The 24,505-nt window shown below is 34.8% G+C and overlaps 1 protein-coding gene across 1 annotated transcript in view; it reads right to left on the minus strand.

The window, feature by feature from the left end:
- The window catches only part of LOC129217740 (regulator of G-protein signaling 7-like), a gene marked incomplete in the record, with an annotated part of 284,423 nt that overhangs the window by 5,240 nt on the left and 254,678 nt on the right, over positions 1-24,505 (minus strand). The window contains 3 exon segments of the mRNA XM_054852079.1: positions 2,367-2,459; positions 6,722-6,833; positions 18,860-18,934. Of these exon segments, the coding sequence (XP_054708054.1) occupies positions 2,367-2,459; positions 6,722-6,833; positions 18,860-18,934 (280 nt within the window).

The raw sequence follows: 24,505 nt of genomic DNA on the forward strand, positions 1-24,505 counted from the left end.
TTATACTATGAAATGAAGCATCAAAGGGGGAAACCCATAGACTAATAATAAGAGTAGACCGAGCTTTCCCAGTCTTGCTGATGAAGAAATTGGTTCATGGATACATCATGTGACTGGTGGGAGGCTTGGCGAAAACTCTGGCAGCATGGTTGCTAGATGGCGACATTATCTATAGTTTGGCACTCGACATGTATTTTAAGTAATGTGTTTTCATTATAATTTTTTTCCAGGTGCAGAGATTGAACTGTTTTTCTTTCAGTTATGCATTATTTTGACATTAGTAATTAGTTTTTGATCACAGTTTTCAGTAACTTTTATTTCATTTGGAACTGCTACGTCAGCGTTGGCGTGAACGTAATGGAGTAAACGTTTTGCGTTAACGCAAAAATGTACTAATCGGAATCTTAAATTGAAATTGTAGGTAAAAATCTTACCGTTTGCCGATTCTATTTGGGCGCTTGCATCTTTAATTACTTAGAGAGTTATTGAAAATGACTAAAGAAAATGCACAATACTATTTAAACGAAAAACTCACTATATTAACAAAATATTTACAACTTCGAATAACAAATTTACAAATCGGACTCCATAAAAGATCATTATTCCACGTTCCATCAATTTTACTTATTTTATTTCTCGCGGGCGCTGATCGTCTGCTACGATCAACACCCGCTGTTGCTAGGATATCCACTAGTCACATGGTTTGGTTCATGAGCAGCAAAGGGTTGCCATAGCTCGGTCTATTCTTATTATTAGTCTACAGGGGAAACCAGTTTAGGAGGACGACATTTTAGTGTTTTTCGTCAATTTTTTTTAACAGGGAAGAAAATATCAGAATTTGTTCATTATTAGGGGATATATTATTCATCTTTTTAAGTACATTTTGTAATTGTTTTCAAGTGATTTCCACTAGAAATAGTGGAATTAGAAGCTACTGTCCATGGGCAGTCGCCATCATAGCTTGATGCTAGTGGGCATTACCGAAGCCAGAGTTTTTCCTTTTCGTTAACATATTTCCTTAGAATATAAACCTAATTGTCATCAAAAAAAAGTTCAAAATTGTATGTTTTTGAGGCGTTTGATTACAATGTCATGATTTTCTACAAATTTTTTTTTCACATTTCTGCATTAAAAAAAGATTATTTATTAATAATATCAGCCCAGAATTAGTTTCATATAGGTTGTAATTGAATGAAGAATATTCACACAAATTTTTAGAACGATTAGTCAAAACCTCTTTGAGCTAGGATGCCCACCAGTTGAAAAAAATTTGTTTCGAGAAAATCGCGTTAAAAAAAAAAAAAAAAAAAATGCTGTGAACGTTTTTGATTCTCCAAAATCACTGAAGTGCTCATAGCATCGGAACTAACCAGGATTTTTCGATGAAATTTTGGCAACACATTCTTGAACAGTTTTACTAATATTTTATGGTATAAAAAAGTGGATTTTCCATAGACTAATAATAAGAATAGACCGAGCTATGGCAACCCTTTTGCTGCTCATAAACCAAACCATGTGACTGGTGGATATCCTAGCAACAGCTGGCGTTGATCGTAGCAGACGATCGACGCCCGCGAGAAATAAAATAAGTGGAATTGATGGAATACGTAAGAATGATATTTTATGGAGTCCGATTTGTAAATTTGTTATTCTAAGTTGTAAATATTTTGTTAATATAGTGAGTTTTTCGTTTAGATAGTATTGTGCATTTTCTTTATTCAATTTAAGATGCAAGCGCCCAAAAAGAATCGGCAAATGGTAAGATTTTTACCTACAATATCAATTTAAGATACCGATTAGTACATTTTTGCGTTAACGCAAAACGTTTACGCCATTACGTTTACGCCAACGCTGACGTAGCAGTTCCGAATGAAATAAAAGCTACTGAAAACTGTGATCAAAAACTAATTACTAATGTAAAAATAATGCATAACTAAAAGAAAAACAGTTCAATCTCTGCACTTGGAAAAAAATTATAATGAAAACACATTACGTCTTAAAATACATGTCGAGTGCCAAACTATAGATAATGTTGCCATCTAGCAACCATGCTGCCAAAGTTTTCGTCAAGCCTTCCACCAGTCACATGATGTATCCATGAACCAATTTTTTCATCAGCAAGTCTGGGAAAGCTCGGTCTACTCTTATTATTAGTCTATGGGATTTTCTGACCCGCCTAAATTGGTTTCCCAACGTAAGTGGAATTTCTAAAATTGGCGAGGCGAGAAACGTCGCATTACTGCTTTAAACAAATATAAACAGTGTTGCTTTCAAACAAACAAGGTTTTTAGTACGAATCACGTGAAGCTATAGAATATATCGAATACATTTGACTGAATAGTTCGAACTCGGAAAGTGTGTCTTACCTTTTTCTTCATTCCGTTGAGGTATTCTTTGTACATTTCTGACCTCAGGTACCTGGTGTATTTATCGCTGTTCATCAGCTGGTACACATGAGCCTAGGAATTGAAAAGTGTTGTAGTTGAAACATTTTATCTTACCAAAGACGTAGATCAAATCTATTTCCGAAAAATTCTGGACTTAAAGTATTGGTCTCAGTTATATCTCGACAACAAGAATTTATCGATGGCAGGTAATTTCAGCGAATGATAAACTCTAAAATAGGAATGCACGGGCACTGGGAGGGGGGGGGGGAGGCGTCCGCCCCCGCACTATTTCATCTTCAAAGATTGCCTAAACGTTTTTAAGATTTTAGTTTTCAAAAAAGATCCAGACAGATTCCCCAAACTTTAAAGTCATCAATATTTTCGTAAATTTTAATATTTATTTCAAAAATTTCAACAAATAATAATGAAATTAATAAGTTTAAAGTTGAGGTTTAGGTCTTGAGGGAAGTATATAACTTCAATTAGTAACTACTACTAACTAAGAAATACTATTAGTAACTACTACTACTACTACTACTACTACTACTACTACTAACTAGTAACTACTACTACTACTACTAACTAGTAACTATTACTACTACTACTATTACTACTGCTACTACTACTACTATTACTACTGCTACTACTACTACTAACTAGTAACTACTACTACTACTACTAACTAGTAACTACTACTACTACTACTACTATTACTACTGCTACTACTACTACTACTATTACTACTGCTACTACTACTACTACTACTAACTAGTAACTACTACTACTACTACTACTACTACTACTAACTAGTAACTACTACTACTACTACTAACTAGTAACTACTACTAACTATATAAACTAATATTAGAATTATGCATTCATTTTTCAGCAAGGGTTTATGCACGCTAGTACATATTATTTTTTCGAACTTGAGAAAAAGTAGGTTTTATTAATATTTTTTCTTATAATACTAGGGGACTCTGCCCCCTGCTCGCTAATGCTCACCAACCCCCGAAGATTGCCTCGCAATCTTATTTGATTTAAAAAGATTTAAACCGTCAGTTAAAAAGAAACAGATTGAAAACGCATTATGTTTGGATCAAAAAGCATCTCTTCCCCGTATTTCAATATAACTTGTACCAACTTGCAGAGCGGTGAGGGCTAAGGGGCTCTTGAGCATTGTAAAACTGCAGTTTTTTGTACGCTTGAAAAGTCGCTTTCATATTCTTGGTAATATATATTGCTCTTTAGCTCGGAGCTTGAATTGAGCTGAGTCTAAGATTTTTCGTTAAAATCGATAATGGCTATAACGCGAGTTTTTCATGAGTAATGAATTTTTTAGTGCGGACACAAATTACTCGCCTGCAACATGAAATTTTTCGGAAAAGAGCGGCGGAGAGTTAGAATGGGATTCGTTGACACTAAATATTGGTTTTGTGAATGGACTTTCATCCTTTTAGCATCACTGAAAATGGAAGTTCACCCACTGTATTAGTCTAAACAACGCTTTGCTTGTACAAATAACCGCTCCGATTCTTAACTTTTTTTTTTTTTTTCATTTTACGTATGAACGTTGATAAAATACATTCTGATAACATTCTGATCGCGCTGCATAAACCTTCTTCATTTTTTTAATTATAAATATATTTACTATATCTATACTGTTACGTGCTATAATAATGCTGTAGTGTACATACTGTAAGTACCATACTGCTTTATTTTAAGTTTCTCTTCCCCATTATTCATTGATTTTGTGCTAAATTACAAAATTTTATGCCAAATAATAACGCTTTTTCTGAAATACAGAAAAAGTCGGTTTTTTGTAAAAGATACTGCAGTATATGGTTAATAAATGGTTTGAAACAATATGAGGGGTGTTTACAAACGTCTGAAGCAATTGAGTATGTTTATAAAAAATTATTAAACACACCTTGTTCCACAACGCGAAATTCCGACTTACGCGAGGTGTCTTGGAACGCACCCCTCGCGTAAGTGGGGACTCGACTGTAGTTCGTGCGAATCGAAAAGACGTAACTATGGCAACGCCAAATAAAACATCAATAATCTTAATGGAGATGTGATTATTCTAACTTGAATTTTAACGGCTTGTAACTTTTTTTCCTTTGGTGATAGAAACTAAGTTTTTCGACCATAGGTCGAGTTAGACCTGGAGTAAAAAAAAAAAAAAAAAAAAAAAAAAAAACCGCTCTTTTCAGTGGTGTCAAGAAGAAAACTGTGTGGCCTGTATTGCTTTTTACCGATAACTTTAATGAAGAAAGTAGTGCGTAAATTTACGCTAAGCCTAAAAAAGTTCGAAATAAAAACGCAAATACCTCCCGCATTATTTAAGCTAATGAATTGAAAAAAATTACGTAGAACGCGGAAAATTCTAAAATTTCCAACGATATCTAATATCAATATGCGCAAGTAATGTTTCACCCCTTTAATAGGCAATACTAGCCAATTTACGCGAAATTTGAGCTTAAAAAGTTAATAACAAAAAACTAATTCGAATTAAAAAAAAATAAAACACCAGGTGCACACCCCCGGGGTTCGAAGTAATTTTGTACAAAATTCCAAGGTTGTAGGTGCTATGGGGTCTCCTGGACGCACGTCCGCCACAGACTTCTTTCCAGAATTTCTTTACTTTTATCTTTATATTCTTTATTACTAATAATAAAGCTGAAAGTCTCTCTGTCCGGAGGATGTCTGGATCTCTGTGATGCGCATAGCGCCTAGACCGTTCGGCCGGTTTTCATGAAATTTGGCACAAAGGTAGTTTGTAGCATGGGGGTGTGCACCTCGAAGCGATTTTTCGAAAATTCGATGTGGTTCTTTTTCTATTCCAATTTTAAGAACAAAATTATCATAAAATGGACGAGTAAATTACGAAATTATCATAACGTAGAACCGTAACACGGGTACAAGTCAATTGGCGAGATACGAAATTATCATAACGTGGAACCGTAACATGGGTACAAGCCAATTGGCGAGAAAATTCACCATCCATTATTTGTAAATATACAGGTGAAGCAAAAGACCTTTTAATTTTTCTATTACGGGCAAAGCCGTGCGGGTACCACTAGTTACTAATAATAAAGCTCAAAGTCTCTCTGTCTGGATGTCTGTAGGATGTCTGGATCTCTGTGACGCGCATAGCGCCTAGACCGTTCGACCGATTTTCATGAAATTTGACACAAAGTTAATTTGTAGCATGAGGGTGTGCACTTCGAAGCGATTTTTCAAAAATTCGATTTTGTTCTTTTTCTATTTCAATTTTAAGAACACTTTCCGTAGCAAAACTATCATAAGATGGAGAGTAAATTACGAAATTATCATGACGAGGAATGGGAGAGCGGATGAACGTAGCCAATTGGCGAGAAATTCGTCATCCATTATTTGTAAATATACAGGCGAACCGAATGACCTTTTAATTTTCAACTACGGGCAAAGCCGTGTGGGTACCACTAGTTTCCTATAAAGAGAAAATTTCACTGCTTAAATATATGTTACATTATGAGTTTTTTCCTCAGCTTTCAGTTTCATCTATATATATATAAATGAATGTTTGTCTGTATGTCATCCATGAACTCAAAAACTACCCGGCAGATTTGGCTGAAACTTTCACCGTTTGTTATTTTTGGTACTGGGATTGTTTATAGACCAGTTCGAAAAAAATCCGATCGATAGTTCCTTTTTTATTCCAATTTAAGTCACAATCCATTGGATAAATACGAATAAAATTATCGGCTGCAGAAATTGATTCGCGTGAAAGATCTCATTGATAAGAAGTTAGCTGTTGCCATTTTTCTTGAGTTTGAACAAATAAATTCTTTCTTTATTGTTTTATGGCTTTTCATGCAACGGGGGGATTCAAAACTTTTTCTATTTGATATTTTTAGCGATTGATTGATCTTGCAAACTGCGTGAGTACAAAATTTGAGTATAGTCACGGCTTCACTTGATACCTGGACCGATTATTATGAAAATTGCTATATATATGTATTTTTCCAAGGAGAAGGTGCATAATATGCTCATTGAAGCCACTCGCCACCAGGTGGCAATGCAGAGTAGCAACTTTTGCCCGTTCAACCGATTGTCATGAAAATCAGTATAATGATGTATTTTCTTGTTGGCGTAGCAACGCGCGTCGGGTACAGCTAGTTTAAAACAAAAATTTCAATCATAGCTTGTATGAAAATTTAACTACAACCTTTAAAATAATAGGTACTTGTGGTATAGGTAATGATATGATGTTCTGCCGAAAAGTTAATGTAGAACACGAAGCAAATGTCCTTAAGAATAAGACAGTCACTGTAAGGAAAAACACATACCGCTGCTTCTTCGTACGTCCACCTATTCGGTGCCTCTATGTTTTTCTTGGTAATCTCGAAACTTTTGGAATCAATGTTGATGGGACAGTTGGCATCTGGCGCCAAGTATTCGCTGAAACGAAAAGTCAAAGATAAATATACTTGCTCGTTCTACCAATAACACTGATAAACAGAAATTTTTCTCTCGGGAATTCTTGACAAATATAAGTATCCCTATACATGAAATACACCGCCAGCTCAGTCAATTCCAGCCGAGGACTGCAGTTTCGTGCTTATTAGCACTCATCAGCCCGGCATAGGAGTGACTGAGCTGGAGGTGGAAAACCTCTTAAGGAAGCCTAGAGTGCCAAACAAACTGGTAACTAATACAGAATTAGCACTGACTAAATGAGTGACCGAAACAATGGTTCGGTTCAACTCGAAGATTGAAGGCGAGGCTGGTATATTCAGTAAGTTACCGCCCTATAGCCAGGGCTAAGGCAGAAATACATGAAATACAATGCAGCTCAGTTATTCCTGCCGAGGGCAGCAGTTTTGGGCTTATTAGCACTCATCAGCCCGGCATAGAAAGTGACTGCGCTGGAGGTGGAAAACCTTTTAACTAAGCCAAGAGTGCGAAACAAAGTTTAATCATATACATAATAGTATATAAGTATCCCTACTTGTGGGATTTTTTGAATCCAGGTTCCTTTCTAGCAAGTTTTTAATTTACAAGGTACTAGTCAGGCCTGTCCTAACTTATGCATCCAAAACTTGGACATTAAACAAAACCGGAGGAAAACACGATTGCAATTTTTGAAAGGAAAACTCTGCGAAGTATACTTGGTGGTGTAAATGAAAATTGTAATTGAAGAAGAATATTCAATTTTGAACTATATATATAGTATCTATAAGCAATCTGACATTATTAAATATATTGAAGTGAATAAAATGAACTGGATGGCCCATGTGAACCGAAAGCGTGTTGACAGCAAAATGAAAAAGGTATTGCCTTTAGACCGACTGGAACCAGAAGGTGAGTTAACTCGCGGTTGAGATGGGCTGATTCGGTAAAATCTGGTTTCCTCGCAAAAAAAAAAAAATAAAAAAATAAATAAATAAATAAATAAATAAAAAAATAAATAAAAAAAAAATAATAATAATTTGAATTTTGACATCTGGAATTCAAATTATGTTTTTCGCAATCACGTGTGTGTGTGTGGTTGTGTGTATGTGTGTGTGTATGTATGTGTGTGTATGTGTGTTGGTGTGTATGTGGGATATGGACGCAACCTGGAGACGGTTTTCGCTATAGGTGCAGCATCGTGAGGCCGGTTGACGGTGGTGCTGCAGAAGGAGGCGGGGAGAAAGCAAAATCATAGGAATTCAAAACAGTCAAATGAAAACAATAAGCAATCGTGATTGCTCAAAAAAGAGGAAAAGTAAAAGAACTGGAAAGCAAAATTTAGTCGGAAGACATCATGGAAAAATCTCAAGGGAAAGTCATTGGCCTAAAACTGGTCTATTTAATAAGTTATGATGGTGATTGCAGTGAGAACTTTGAAATAGTCATAAAAAAGTGAAGTTGATTATCATTTCAGAGACATCCTCACGTAAGTGAATAAAAAAAACTAGGGTAAGGTCACCTGTTAGAAGTTTGGATTTAAATAATTAGCCTTTTAGACGGGTAAAACTGATGTTGCTGTGGCTCATGAATACAGTGCAACCATCTAGTGTTATCAGAGTGAATTTTATGAGCCAGTTGGTATTTACACACTGTAAAAAAATTCCGAAACGTTACTGGTTATTTCCGTGGAACGTCTCGGGATTTCAGAGGTTTTCATATATTTCCCCGTAAAAACAAGTATCTTCACAAAAACATTTCCTGAATCGCTTCAAGTTGCACGCGTGCAGACTTTTCATTGTTGTAGAAAATATTTTTAGCCACCAGTTTAAAGTTTGAATGAGCGTGTTTATTAAGTGTATCGGCCTAAGCTTGCTCACGGCCTGTCCAGATTGACTAAGTTCCCAGTGAGAACGAAAAAGTCAATGGATAGCTACAGCTTTGCAAGGCAGGAATTGCAGGCAAGAGATATGCGTGCTTCCTTCTTGCATAGCTTTGGCCGTGGTCGCTCTGATTTTTATGGAACCTTCTTGGTAAATCAGGAAGGTTATAATTAATTACACTAAACTTACTTAATTTTTCTAGAAGGTTCTAGAGACATGAATGGCTTTAACAGGGGGAGATTTCGCACTTCTTCATAAAGTTCCAAGGTTAATTTCAGGAAGGTTACTGACTTTTAGCGGAAAACGTTCCTGGTTTTGCCAAGATATGTTACTGGAAGAAATTGGACACATGAGCTGCCTATTATTTTCCAGGAACGTTTCTGAATCGTTTTTACAGTGCAAGGTAGTCGAGGTAAGCTGGTGTTTCATGTTCATTTGAATTTAACAAAGCTTTAGTTCAATTAATAAAGAACTTTTACACATTTTGAAGAGAAAAAGGGAATTTGTCTATTACTCATCCTTCGTCATCCTATCTATTACTGGGTATCATTAGATTTTTCGGTGTCTGTTACTGGGGATCGGACCTTTTTTTCGAAATTGGCCAAATTAAAAATAGAGTTAACTAACTCAGAGGATTCGGAAGTAACAGACCTTAAAACCAATTAAAGTAGTGCTTCACCAGTAGTGGCCAGTGCTCCAGTACTGACCACTCCAAGGTTTAAAACGCACTAGTAGTAGTCGCAGTGAAGTATATTTGTAAACTGTGGGTATACAATATTGATTACCTCTCTTGAGACTCAATAAGCATATTATAGCCCAACTCTTTCTTAATCACCCCATTTTCTAAAAATTCCAGAATATCAATTTATTCGATTTTTTATCCATTTTTTTTTTACCAAACCTCAAAATTTGATCCATTAGTGGCCACTCCAAAATGTAGTGACCATCTGTCATTCTCCCATCCGAAGCATTTACAGTACTCACTTTAAATTCAAATAACTGATGAATAAAATGGATTCAATATGATATTTACATTACACTCTAAAAACGATTCAGAAACGTTCCTGGAAAATAATGGGCAGCTGATATGCACAATTTCTGCCAGTAAGATACCTTACAAAAACCAGGAACGTTTTCCGCCAAAATTCGGTAACCTTCCTGAAATTGTCCCGGAAGTATCCTGGAAAATTCAGAAATCTTCCCGTTTGAAGCCAGTCGTGTTCCTGTTACTTGAGAGTCAACTTAAGTGTATATAATGTAATAGCTTGGCATCTTCCTGATTTATTGAGAAAGTTACCTAAGTAGTACTGTCAACATGGCCAAAGCTAAGCCAGAATTGCAGCAGGGTATCGAGAATTTTACTCGCCTGCAATTCTTGCTAAGCAAAGCAGTCCATACTTAAAGTCAAACAAAACAACGTAAGTAGAAGCACAAATTTGTAAATTACAGCAGACACGTGTTTCGGCGTTACAGGGAACGCCTTTTTCAATGCAAAAAATAATGAGCTTATGGATGAAAAGACATCCGACAAAAGCCAAGAGCAGATCCATACTTATTCGTTCCCTTTGGGAGCTTAATCAGCATGGACGGAACGTAATCGAATTGAAGCCGATACACTTTATTAATACGCCCAGTTAATCTTTAAACTGGGAGCTAAAAATATTTTTCACAAAAGTGAGAAGTCTGTATTCGTGTAACTTGTAGCAATTCAGGAAACTTTCTGACAATGATTCTTGATTTTTCCAGGAAGTAGATAAAAACCTTTGAAATCCCGAAACGTTACACGGAAATACTCAGTAACGTCACGGAAATTTTTTACAGTGTATGATCAGATTTTTCGGTGTCTGTTATTGGAGGTCGGACCTTTGTTTAAAATTGAGTAAACATAAAAAAATTTTGAAAAAAAAATAGAACCAACTTCAAAATTGCTCAAAAAAGTGAAAAATAATTTTATTCTTTAAACACCACCGATAATACTTTTAAACATAATTTTTGAAGTTGGCGCAAAAACAAAAAGTAAAATCCAGTGTAACGATGCTTCATTCATATTTTTTTCAGAAAATCATCCAAAGTTAGGAACGAAACATTTATATCGTTACTCAAATATGCTGTTATCAATGCATAATGTGATAGAAATGCACAGATAGTGAAGAAACCAGGTCAGGTTAAATTTATAGTTGCTGTTGAGTTATGGCTGTGAATGATCTTATCTATCGTTTGTGCGCCAACTTCAAAAATTATGTTTAAAAGTATTATCGATGGAGTTTAAAGAATAAAATTATTTTTCACTTTTTAGAGCAATTTTGAAGTTGGTTCTATTTTTTTTCAAAATTTTTTTATTTCATTCTTTTTAGTGAAAATGTAGATATTTCAGTAAAAGTAAGATATTGTGTATTGCTTCAGAAAAGCCTTTATTCAAAATTATCATTACAATTACTATTAATGTTACTGTTATATGGTACCAAACTTTTATAACAATGGGTTTCATATTTTAATCATTTAATAGGAAAATTGCATAAAATTTACTGTTTTTTGCCCTTAACTTTTTTTCTAAAGAACAAATATGGCCAAACAAAGTAATGGGACCTAAGTTGAGCCATCCCGTATCCATTAAAAAAAGAATCATCAAAATCGGTTCACTAGGTGAGACGCTGTGATTGGAAAAACAAAAAAAAAAAAAAAACATACATACGGTATGAACTGATAACCGCCTCCTTTTTGAAATCGGTTAAAAAATAGAATTAACTAACTCAGAGGATCCAATGTTGAGAGAAATATATTTCTGTTTGTAATTTCTTTTTATTTTATATGTGAAATTCATATTTGTAAAATATATATATATGTGTGTGTGTATATATGTATATATATATGTATATATATATGTGTATATATATATGTATGTGTATATATGTGTGTGTGTGTATATATGTGTGTGTATATATATGTATATATATTTCCCTGATTGAAATAAATTGAATTGAATTGAATTGAATGTAGTTGCATGAAAGAAAAACAGTTTTAAAAAGTCTAAATACATTAAAAGACTCAGGTTGAGTTGACCTGAGAGCGATGTCTTAAAAATGTCTGTGACCAATGCCGTTACCCTATTTTGTGACTTTTAAAGTGCTTTGTTTTTTTTTTTTCTCAGAAAAATGATCGTGAAAGTGAGTGGTAGGTGCCATTTTGATAAGTTTAGTCTAAACACTATGTCGCAAAGTGAATTTTATCGTGGACTTGAAACAAACAATTGATTTGCACAGCATTTCATAAACTGAACGAGCTGATGTGTGCATCACATGACTTCCTTTTACACCAATTTAATGCTATTTCCCTATTATTGCAATTTTAATGGGATTCTCTCTCTAACTCTTTAAATATCACTAGCAATGGATACACTGAAAGCAGATTTAAAAAAAAAAAAAAAAAAAAAAATCGCCAAATTTTTCGCCAAGTTGGCGACAAAACTTGGCAACCAAAAGACTGGCGATATATCGCCAAGTGACCGCCAAATTATAACACCACTTGAGTTTGCATCGAAATTAACAATGATTTCCCCCCAAAAAGGTGCAAAAGACCCCTTTAGAAACACCCGAATGCAACCAAAATAGGAGGTGCACAACTAGACCCCACTACGAGTCTATGTACCAAATTTCAACTTTCTAGGACATACCATTTTTGAGTTATGCGAGATACATACGCACATACGCACATACATACAGACGTCACGAGAAAAGTCGTTGTAATTACCTCGGTGATGGTCAAAATGGATATTTCGCGTGTCTATACATTCTTAGGCACTTTTCCGCATGTGGTCGAATCGAAAAAAAAACTCAACATTCATTTGGGGGTGAGCAAAATGGAAATTAAGGGCGATTTTTGAGTGAAAATTTTTTCGCGAATACAATACTTCCTTTTTTGTAAAAGGAAGTAAAAAAGGAACTTTTAAAAATATATGCTGAACGAAAATTCGTGAGTACTCACAGAAGAAATATGAGTTTATCAAATGTAATTGCCCAATACATATTATTTTATGTATTAAATGGATGAATAAAATTTCCCAAAATGCAGTTTTAGGCTATATTTGGTCGATTAAGGGTAGTGACGGGCATAATCGAGTTCTCATAATCAAATCACTCGATTATTTATGATAACTCGAAAACTCGATTATCACGAGTTCTCGATTGTCAGATCTCGAATTCTCGATTGTCAAATCTCGAGTTCTCGATTAACAAATCTCGAGTTCTCAATTATCACATCTCGATTCCTCGACTATCACAACTTGGGGTTTTCGATTTCAAACGATCTCGATTATCAACCGCTCGAGTTCTCGATTTAGAAACAGCTCGATTATCAATCACTCGATTGTCTAAAGTGCTCGATTCCCGAGATCTAGATTATCAAAACCTATCGATTATGCCCATCACTAATTAAAGGAGAGGGGATCATGACCGCCCTCTTGACCTGCGTTTGGGGAAAATAAAACTAGTGATACCTTGAAATAACTATTACTTGCATTGAAGTATGTTGATTTGAAACGGGAAAACTTGTGCTGATGAAAACGAAAAGAAATTTCTATTCTTCTGGGAAGCAATCATTGGGGACTACTATTTATTCATTTGGAAATAACTTTCTGAACGAAAATATCAATAAAAACAGGTACTAATATACCAGAAATACACCGCCAGCTCAGTCAATTCCAGCCGAGGACTGCGGTTTCGTGCTTATTAGCACTCATCAGTCCGGCATAGGAGTGACTGAGCTGGAGGTGGAAAACCTCTTTTGGAAGCCAAGAGAGACAAACAAACTGGTAGCTAAAACAGAATCAAAACTGACCAGACGAGTGACCGAAGCAATGGTTCGGTTCAACTCGAATATTGAGGGCAAGGCAGGTATATTCAGTAAGTTACACGCCCTATAGGCAGGGCTAAGGCAGAAATACATGAAATACACCTCCAGTTCAGTCAATTCCACCCGAGGACTGCAATTTCGTGCTTATTAGCAATCATCAGCCCGGCATAGGAGGGACTGAGCTGGCGGTGTATTTCATGTATTTCTGCCTTAGCCCTAGCTATAGGGCATGTAACTTACTGAATACTAATGTACTTGTTTTAATACTTCAAATATGTTCAGCTATGTAAAATGTATACCAATACATTGCAGACATGTTAATCAATTTTGTATTTAACCTCTAGAACTGATACTGTAAAAATTCAAAAATCAAAAACAAGTAGCCATTTTTACCATTGTTTTTATGCACCCATGAGTGTATCTGACCAAAATATTAACTTTATATTCGTGAAAAAAAAAAGGTCATTTTTGCTTAACAGTGTAATCATACAATAATGTTCTCTCCTTACCATGGTTTTTTTAATAACTAAAAGTATAATTGACAGTTTTTATTCTATTCACTTAATTAAATTTTAATAGCGTCAATTAAGAGCTAAAATAATACGTAACAGCACGAGGGGAACCAAACCCTGTAAGTTGTGTTTCTCGGTAATAGTCATCCTATGACAGAAAAACTTTCTTTAAGGTCCTTAATCTGGAACCTAAAGCAAGTTTACCTGTCATAAGACTGCTGCTGCAAAGTAACGTAACTTACAGGGTTAAATCCCGGAAGTGCCTTTTTCTTAAACTAATGATTGCGTCCCAAGTGCGAATATTACCATTTAGCATTTTATTACTTGTTCAGAGTATCTTTGAGCTTCTCAGCGTTGTTTCAGTTTTTCGTTAAGACTTATTAAGGGGAAACGAGGGAGACTTGACCCAATTTTTGCTTTTTTACTTTCCTTTTTTTTTTTGTAGAATAATCAGAACGAACTAAAAAATATCTATAAATATGGCTAAAAATAATATCATGATTCTAAGTATAAATGGTAAAAAAAAATTATATTCTTCAAGTCTGCATATGGATCAAGTGTCCCTAGAGCTAGGGAGACTTGACCCAACATTTAAGGAGACATGACCCACCTCATGAATGTAAGAACACTCATAGATATTGAAATCAAAAGTATTTGTTTTAATAAGTGATACTTAAAGAGTGAAGATACAAAATGTTCACTCTTTAGGGGTGAAATGTTATATATAAAGGGTGTCCCAAAATTACGCAAGATTTGAATTTGCCACCATTTTTTCCATAAATTGTTGGCAGCCTTGAAAAAAGAACAATTTGACAGTTGAGAGTTTAGGGTTAGTAAAAATGGGGTGTTTATTGTACCATACAGCTAGAGAGAGTGAAACATTTCAATGACTGCATAAGGCATTTCCTAGTCGCGTACTCTCTCATTTCGGTCATCAGAATTGACACCCTAGATCGTGTGATTTAACATTTTTAAGTTTCTTCTTATGGGGTTATTTGAATTCAAAGGCCTATGTCAACAAGCCCACAACCACCCGTGCATTACCGTGTTGCGATACCGAGCGCCAATAACAGTAACTGCTTGACCAGCCTCAACTTTCATTATTTTTGAAACAATTGTTCAATAATGAAAGCGCGTTATTGTATCGTATAACGCTCCATTTTTGATTACCCTAAACTCTCAGCTGTCAAATTGTTCTTTTTTCAGGGTTGCCAACCATTTATTGCAAAAATGGCGGCAAATTCAAATCTTGCGTTAATTTTGGGACACCCTTTATTTATTTTTTAAATTAATCTTACCCGTATCAGCAGGAAGACTCATAGATATTGAATTCAAAAATGCAGGTTTGATGGTGTTTTTGTTTTAATAAGTGATACTTTAAGTGAATATACAAAATGTTCACTCTTTAGGGGTGAAATGTTACATGTATATTTTCTTTAATTAATGTTACTCCGTATCAGCAGGAAGGCTTATAGATATTGAAATCAAAAATGCTGGTTTGATAGTGTTTTTTGTTTTAATAAGTAATACTTAAAGCGAATATACAAAATGTTAACTCTTTAGGGGTGAAATGTTATATCTATTTTTTTAAATTAATCTTAGTCCATATCAACAGGAAAGCAGAAGACGAATTCGAAACTTTATCAGATCAGATCTAAGCAATATTTCAGTCATTTTACTAAGTAACAACTCGATGGGCTTAAAGATTATTAGTATTTTAGTTATATGTCAAATAAAAACAATTTTTTGGACCAAAATATTACATATTATAGTTATACGTTAAAAAAAACAGGTCTTCATATTCACAATATTATAGTTATTGCAAGAATAAAATTAAATCATTAGGCCTAAATGACAATATTTTAACTCTTTAAAAATAAGAATTCATTGAAAAAACATCAAATTAAACAAAATCATCAAATTAGACTTTGGGTCTCCCTAGTTAACTTGGGTCAAAGCTCGCTTAGTAGCTTTCTTTTGTTTACCTTAAATTTTTAGCAACTTAGGTTAAAGTTATATAAAACTACTGCATATCGATATATAGCTAGAAAAGTGACTAAAACATGTATACTTTTAAAATTCATTTCCCTCAAAACTAAAGGTTAAAATCTAAAAAATTCCAAAATTTTCAAATTTTACTTGAAGGGTGCAGTATCATTTAACGCTGAATTTCTTCAAAACCACAGGTAATTCTGAAATGGCTTCGTGCTGAAAAATACTGTTGTGTGACTGGTCAACCAATAACATGACTAAAACTTTTCCTAAATATTCTCTTCATGGGAAAAATCCTCAAGGGTCAAGACTCCCTAAGGGTAAAACCTCCCTAGAGTCTCCCCTAAATATCGGAGTGATTAAATTTGTACAACATTAATTTTTTCCTGCTATGAATCAATATACTTTGGTTTAGCAATTTCTTTCTGTATCTAAACTGGGTGAGAGTGGCGAAAAATGTCGGTTTAAGTTTTAAAAAAATGCAATTTTTTTTTTGGGGCTAGGTATAATCCCTTCCCTTTCTTGCAGGGTTGGCCGAATCGGACCCAATTGGGTTGGATCCAACGGGTTTTTTCGAAAAAACCCATTTAAAAAAAACCATTATCTAGCCCACTTTTGGGTTTTTTTAAATTTTCTGAGTAGTTTTTAAAAAAATTAATTTAAATACTTTCACAATTTAAACTTCTTTTTTATTTGTTCTTCACCACAAACAATGAACATAAAAACTGAATTTTGAACTATAACAGTATTTCTTAACTCTTAATGGCAGTTAAAAAATACTTCAAAGATTTTTAAATAAATGTATTTAACTTTTTTCTCTAACTGGTCAATAAATAACTCGAATTATCGTACTAAGTTTGTACAGAGGAAACGGCTCTAGCTAAAAAGCTTTCCTGTGAATTATTTTTCGAAAACCAACACGGCACAAATCTCGAATAAACAAGATATATTTTTTAGAAATTAACAGGTTTTACAAACGGTCGGACAAAAAACAGAATAGGATGTACAGTATTTTCAATATCTTACGAAAAGGTTTAATATTTCTAACTTTGTGTACACAGAAATAGAAAAACAGGCAACATAAAATTCAAAGACATGTCTTGATTGAGGTGGAATTCAGTAAAAAGGGATTTAAACTACTTGAGGTTCTACAGTAGTTTTGCATAACAAAACGAAATACAATAAAGTAAAATGCAAAAAAAAAAAAAAAAAAGTAGTAATTAAAAACGAACAATAGATTTCATCATTCGAGAAGTAACTTTGTCTTAACTGTTGGTAATCATGGAAACTAAAAAAATCTGAAACTTCACCATTCTTGGGTTTTGTCATCTTTTATACTTTTCTTCAGAAAACACTGAATTTTCCAGATTTTTTTTACCCCAAGACAATTTTTGTGCTTTGTCCATATACTTACGCAACAATATGATACAAGTACCCCACATTTTCCCTAAGAAAAGACAAAAAAAACCCACATTTCTTTTAAAAAACTCAGTTTTAGTTGGATTTTTTTGGGTTTTATTCAAAAAAATCCAAAAAACCTGGGTCCATGGGCTTTTTTTAAAAAAACCCCGGGTTTTTGCCAACCCTGCTTTCTTGTGCTACTAAATGACTGCACCGCTCTCACACTTTTTTTTTTTAAAGAGAGCTTATGTATTCTGCGAACAGAAATACATTCCCGTAAAATGGCTACTGGAATATTCGGAAATGGAATGAGAATAACCTGTAGTTGGGGCCAACCTAACCTGGTAGCATTGTGACGGATACGAAGATCTTAATCAGAGCATTACAATGCTGCCAGATAAGAAATACCCCAACTATAAAATTTACTAGGCTTAGCGGAAGATGTGACGATCATTTGCCGACCATTTTACGATGGGCTGCCAAAAATGAGATTGGAAAACCAGTGTCAGCATGGCATCCCATTGGAGATATTTGGCGAAATTTGCACAAAGTTCCTTCTTACACCTTTGGTGATATTTTCCATTGACAATCTCTGTTTACATGAAATACACCGCCAGCTCAGTCATTTCCAGCCGAGGACTGCAGTTTCGTGCTTATTAGCACTCAACAGCCCGGCATAGGAAAGTGACTGAGCTGGAGATGGAAAACCAATTAAGGAAGCCAAGAGTGCGAAACAAACTGGTAGCTAATATAGAATCAGCAGACCAGACGAGTGACCGAAGCAATGGTTCGGTTCAACTCGAAGATTGAACGCAAGGCATGGTATATTCAGTAAAAGCACGAAACTGCAGTCCTCGGCTGGAAATGGCTGAGCTGGCGGTGTATTTCATGTATTTCTGCTTTAGCCCTGGCTAATGGGCGGTAATTTACTGAATATAATCTCTGTTTAACTTGCTTTCTTGCCTACGTTCTAGGTACCGCAACATAGGTACTCTTAGTACGTTCTAGGTACTCTTAGGAGTAGTAGTTCCCGTTCAACTGTATTGCCAAATCTCACCAGATTTGGCAATTACAAGTCTGTGGTGAAATGCGTTTCTAATTTTATTAATAACCTTTTTTGCCTGAAGCATACAAAATAAAATCATTTCAGAATCTCTCCATTTTTAAAAAAAATTTCTGCGCTAAAAGTTTTTTTGGAGAATTGCCATTTTAAATAGAACAAAGTTTGAATTTTATCGTTCGCTCTAACTTATGTACTAAAAAAAGCAAGAAAAGAAAACATCTCAATTGGGGATTACCCCTTAGCAATGTTACTCAATCGACGTGAGCTTTATGGATGTCCTATCATTACGGGTGATAAACTTCCGTTTTGCACTCTTCAGGTATTAGTGGAACTTACTTCCATATAGCTTGTACTTTGAGTGGAATGTCTCTTGAATGCACTTGTTTCAGCTCTTGTACAGCGTCCCAAAACCTAAAACATAGTCCATTGTTTTAATCGAAGTGTTATGACAATTCTAAAATTTAATGAATCACAAATTGAAATGCAACTACTCCAAGCATCTGGATTAAAATCTCAAGGAACACATTCATTAGTGCAAAGCACTACTCAAGGACAGTAAGTTGTTATAGGGTGATCAAAGATAAGAATAGATCAGTGACTCCCTAAGTGGTTCACATCAACCTTAAAATGAAACCACATGATAGTGTAACAATGAAATAAAAAAAAATAGCAATCGAAAGAGCATTCTAAAACATGTTTCGAAACGCATAAATATGTGTCCCCGTTTTCGGAATATGAGAGCATAAAGTCTGCTAAAATTTTAGCAAAAGTCGCCAAATTTAGCGAGTTACGGTGAGCAACAGAAGACATCTTTCACACAATTTGTTGAGGGATGCAGACGGTAAAGTGGAGTGTTTAATTTCGCAGTTTTCTCAAAATTTCGGCAGACTTTAGGACCTGACATCTAGTTGACAGGCGGACAAAAGCAAATAAACATGTCTCCAGATGCTCTTTCGATTTGTTACCTATTTTAACTTTTTTCATTACTACATTATTCATGTGGTTCCCTGATAAGGGGTTTATTCACGACTGCAAGGGGTCCATATCAACGAAGGAAAAAAAAAAGGTGTGCTTTAGATTTAAGAGCCAATGTCTGTAAGAATCAGGCAGTTTACGTCATTTGTGATTGTTGACATTTTTAATTTTTCTTATTTTCACATATCTTGTTCCTTATCATGAATGTAATGCAAAATATGAGCTTTGTCTGCCTTACCGTTTTTGGGAAATTAAATTTTTAAATTTAGGGGGCGTGGCACATTTTTGCGTGTTTTTCAAATTTGCAGATTTTAAAGTTCTTGTTGCTTTAAGCGCCCCTATAATGACATGGATTTTTAAATTCTATAATATTATATGGTCTTCTTAGATACTACTACAGCTGTCAAATCGGTGTCACTACGAGGGCGACGGCCACAAATTCCGTTTAAAAATGACCGAAAATGATTTTTTTTACTACATTCAATGCCAATTTTCTCAAAGCGCCTTCATGATGACACCAACGTTTCTACATAAATTCCTAGCTACACTTGCATACATCAAAAATATGTAATAAAATTGGTGTCACTATAAGGGCGCCAGAGGATATTGGAACTTTTATGTGATGAATGTCACAAAAATGCAAATGTTTAAAATCTAACAACTACTCTCGCCCTCATAGCAGAGATCTGAAAATAATTACGTTTGATAACCAACATGTTCGTCTAACATATGAAATAAAAAAATCGGTGTCACTCCTATTACTTTCGGAAATATAATCATTCGAAATTAGTATGTTATGGAGTTATTTAAAAAAAGACTTTTCTAATTCGAATGGCTTTTTGCACGGTTTTTTTTAAACTTTAATATAAAATTACAGTAGTGACTCCTAAAATAATATGTTTCTAATGCTTTTTATAAAAAAATCTTTATAAAAAGCATTAGAAACACAGTAAATCGATATAGGTACAGATGGACGTATTGTGTAATGTGCATTATGGCTAAAATAGTCGTACTAATATTCATATTTTAATATAAATAACAGATAAAAAAATAGTATGGTTGGAAAAATATGAATATTAGTACCATTATTTTAGCCATAATTGCACATTACACAATACGTCCATCTGTAGCTATATCGATTTACTGTGTTTCTAATGCTTTTTACAAAGCTTTTTTTTTATAAAAAGCATTAGAAACATATTATTTTAGGAGTCACTACTGTAGTTTTATATTAAAGTTTAAAACAAACCGTGCAAAAAGCCATTCGAATAAGAAAAGTCTTTTTTTAAATAACTCCATAACATACTAATTTCGAATGATTATATTTCCGAAAGTAATAGGAGTGACACCGATTTTTTTATTTCATATGTTAGACGAATATGTTGGTTATCAAACGTAATTATTTTCAGATCTCTGCTATGAGGGCGAGAGTAGTTGTTAGATTTTAAACATTTGCATTTTTGTGACATTCATCACATAAAAGTTCCAATATCCTCTGGCGCCCTTATAGTGACACCAATTTTATTACATATTTTCGATGCATGCAAGTGTAGCTAGGAATTTATGTAAAAACGTTGGTGTCATCATGAAGGCGCTTTGAGAAAATTAGCATTGAATGTAGTAAAAAAAATTCATTTTCGGTCATTTTTAAACGGAGTTTGTGACCGTCGCCGTCGTAGTGACACCGATTTGACAGCTGTAGTAGTATCTAAGAAGACCATATAATAGTACAGAATTTAAAAATCCATGTCGTTATAGGGGCGCTTAAAGCAGCAAGAACTTTAAAATCTGCAAATTTGAAAAACACGCAAAAATGTGCCACGCCCCCTAAATTAAAAAATTTATTTTCCCAAAAACGGTAAGGCAGACAAAGCTCATATTTTGCACAAACATTACATTCATGATGAGGAACAACATATGTGAAAATAAAGAAAATTAAAAATGTCAACCATCACAACCTGCCTGATCCTTACAGACAATGACTCTTAACTAGGGGTCACAGTGAGACTGAATCTCATTTAAGGTGGCTATCACTAAACTTTTACTAAATTACCCACACACTGATTCACACAACACAAGTATATCTAATTATACAGGGTTTGTATAAAAAGTAACCGGACTGAGTTTGTGCCGCCCAGGTAAAACGTTTATAAATCGATTGTTGGTGCTCTAGTGGTGGTGGGGGATCGAGGGAAGGGGAGCAGACCCGAGTCAGTTGCCTCCAAACGCTTGGAGGGTTAGCATCGTGCGAGAGAGCAGTGCGTGTTTAGTAATCTCGTCGGAGTAGAAATGGAGCGTACCATTGAGCAATGTATTAACATCAAATTTTGGGTCAAACTCAAAAAAACGCCTACGGAATCTCTTTAAGGGGGTCCGGGACACATTTTGAAATTTTTTTTCTTATATACTTTAGAGTTTTGAAATTTTTTGCACTGATTCACCATTTATTTAATAAGCAAAATCATAACATAAATATGAAAAAAAGAAAATTTTTTAATTAAATTTAATTAGTTTTTTTTTAAATAAAAAATGGGGTTGCTTTAAATTGCTATAACTCAAAATATTCTTAAACAATTTTCAATTTTTTTTCAATGAATTACGCACAAATATCTAAGCTTTAATTTTTATTCGGCGATTTTAAAAATATTGATTCAATAAAAAATAAAAAATATTTGAAGAAAAATTTCGAAAAATTCGAAGATACTTTTTTTTTAAAAAATCGTAATTTTTGCAGTAAACGTTTTCTTTAAATTCGACGAATAAAATTTAAAGTAAACTGTTTGAAAAAGATATGCTCCAAGTTTCATTACTTTATCTTTATCGGTTCCTGACTTATAAGAGTTTGAATGCAAGAAATCGGGAAAAATTGCATCATGGAGAAAAACGCGTTTAAAGTTTTTAAGTTAAGTACACATTAGTTAGGTGAATGAAACAAAAATAATTATATCTTTCGTTCTATTTAAGATAGAAAAAAGATTCAAACCTCCTCTTAAGCAGAAAAACACGGAGTAATTTTTTACATAATTTAAAAAAAAATTGCAAAATTTGACGATTTTTGTGTCCCGGACCCCCTTAAATGATCAATGAGGTTTATGGTGAGGAAACTTTATCCAGAACTCAAGTCTTCCAGTGGCACAAGAATTTCCGACGATGACGTCCACGACGAACAGCGCGCCAGACATCCATCAACCAGTCACACGGACCCAAATGTGCAAAAAGTGCGTGATGTTTTGAACACTGACCGTCGTCTGAGCATCCGAGCAATCGCAGAAGAGGTCGGGATCGATAAGATGACCGTTCACGACATTGTTAAGAATGATCTGGGTATGAGGAAGATCTGTGCAAACCTGGTGCCAAAACACCTGACAAACGAGCAAAAGGAGCGTCGTGTGCCGGATGCGACACCACCGGACTTCTTCCTATTCCCCAATGTCAAGAGAGTACTAAAGGGGATGCGGTTCCGGACGATGGAAGCTGTTCAACTCGCTACGACGAGGACTCTAGAAGCTTTACGGGTTGCCGACTTCCAGGGGGCGTTCAGGGACAGGAAAATCTGGTACCAGAGGGTTATCGACTGCCATCTACTTCGAAGATTTCTACACAAAAAGTGTTATACGTTTGCCAATAAATATGTTTTCTAAGCTCAGTCCGGTTACTTTTTATACAAAGCCTGTATGTTGGTCGAATATAATTTATTAAACTTGGGTGATTGTAATTGGGGTAACTTAACCTGGCAGCGTCGTAATGCAGGGATTAGAATCTGCGTAGTCTTCACAATGCTGCCAGGTTAGGTTCGCCCCAACTATAGATACCTTTTCTTTTTGCTTGAAAGTTGTAAAAACTTGCTCGTTTGGTATCAGTAGCTAATAGTTTTTACGCCCCAAATTTTGAAGAATAAAGTGAAGTTTAAGTGATAACAAATGAAAATTTACAGAACACAATTGTTAAAATTTCCTTTAGTTAAATTCCGTGCTGAGATTTCCATAAATTTTGTCTTCGTCTGACTTTTTCAGAACAACTTGGGAGAACCTTTACCTTCCGTTTTGGAGTAGTTGGGAAATGGGTTTAAAAATGCATCACTGTTTTAGTATTCGTTTAGTCAAAAAAAAAAAAAAAAAGAAAGAAAAGAAAAGAAAAGAAAAGAACAATAAATACTGCGAACGAGAAAATAAAAGCGTGCGATCAACCAAAATATGGAAGAAGCGAATTTGCTTCATCACAAGAACAAATGCAAACTATATTGAAAAAAAAAAAAGCTTACGACTCAAATGCGCTACTAAAATGGGTAGATTTCTTTTTAAAAACGAGAGAACTTCTTGAAACCGAAGTTGAAAGGGGGAAAGCCTTGTGATGGACCCGGTTCGAATCCCAGCAAATGTGACTGTTATTCATCGGTATAGCACTTTTTCAGGGCATGTCTAGGGGTTTGGAATTCCCTTTCAGCTACACTCACTAGCCATTGAATTAAAAACCTTTGAGAGAAACTTCTTGCCTTACTCGCACTGTGCAAAGGTCTGTAGGGAGTATCATGATATGGAGCATGTTCTGCTGGCATAGAAGTGGTGTCCTGGTGTTCCTCGAGGGCAAGCAAACAGCCATGCGATACCTAAATGTACTGGCAGATCAAGTGCGCCCTGTGATGCTGCATTTTTATCCTGATGGCGACGGATACTTCATGAACGATAATGCAACTACAGTGATCTCTCGCTTATACGCGACCTCTGTTATACGCGTCTTTCACTTATGCGCGTTTTTCTCACGGGCCCGGCCAGCGATATAGGAAAACAATGTTAACTTTTGTTCATTTATGCGCGAAACCTAAAATGCACTTTTCACTTATGCGCGATAAATTTTTTTCAATTTTAGTTAAATCGCCTAATTCACTCTTTGCTTATCGGAGGATTTGTACCCTTCTTGTTCTTTCTCTTGAAATACATTCACACGACGTTATTCTATTGTTCGGATTCTTCAAAGAACGTGTTTTTTTTTTTTGCACAAGTGTGCAAT

Source organism: Uloborus diversus, chromosome 2 (genome assembly GCF_026930045.1).
Source record: "Uloborus diversus isolate 005 chromosome 2, Udiv.v.3.1, whole genome shotgun sequence".
Classification (NCBI taxonomy): Eukaryota; Metazoa; Arthropoda; class Arachnida; order Araneae; family Uloboridae; genus Uloborus; species Uloborus diversus.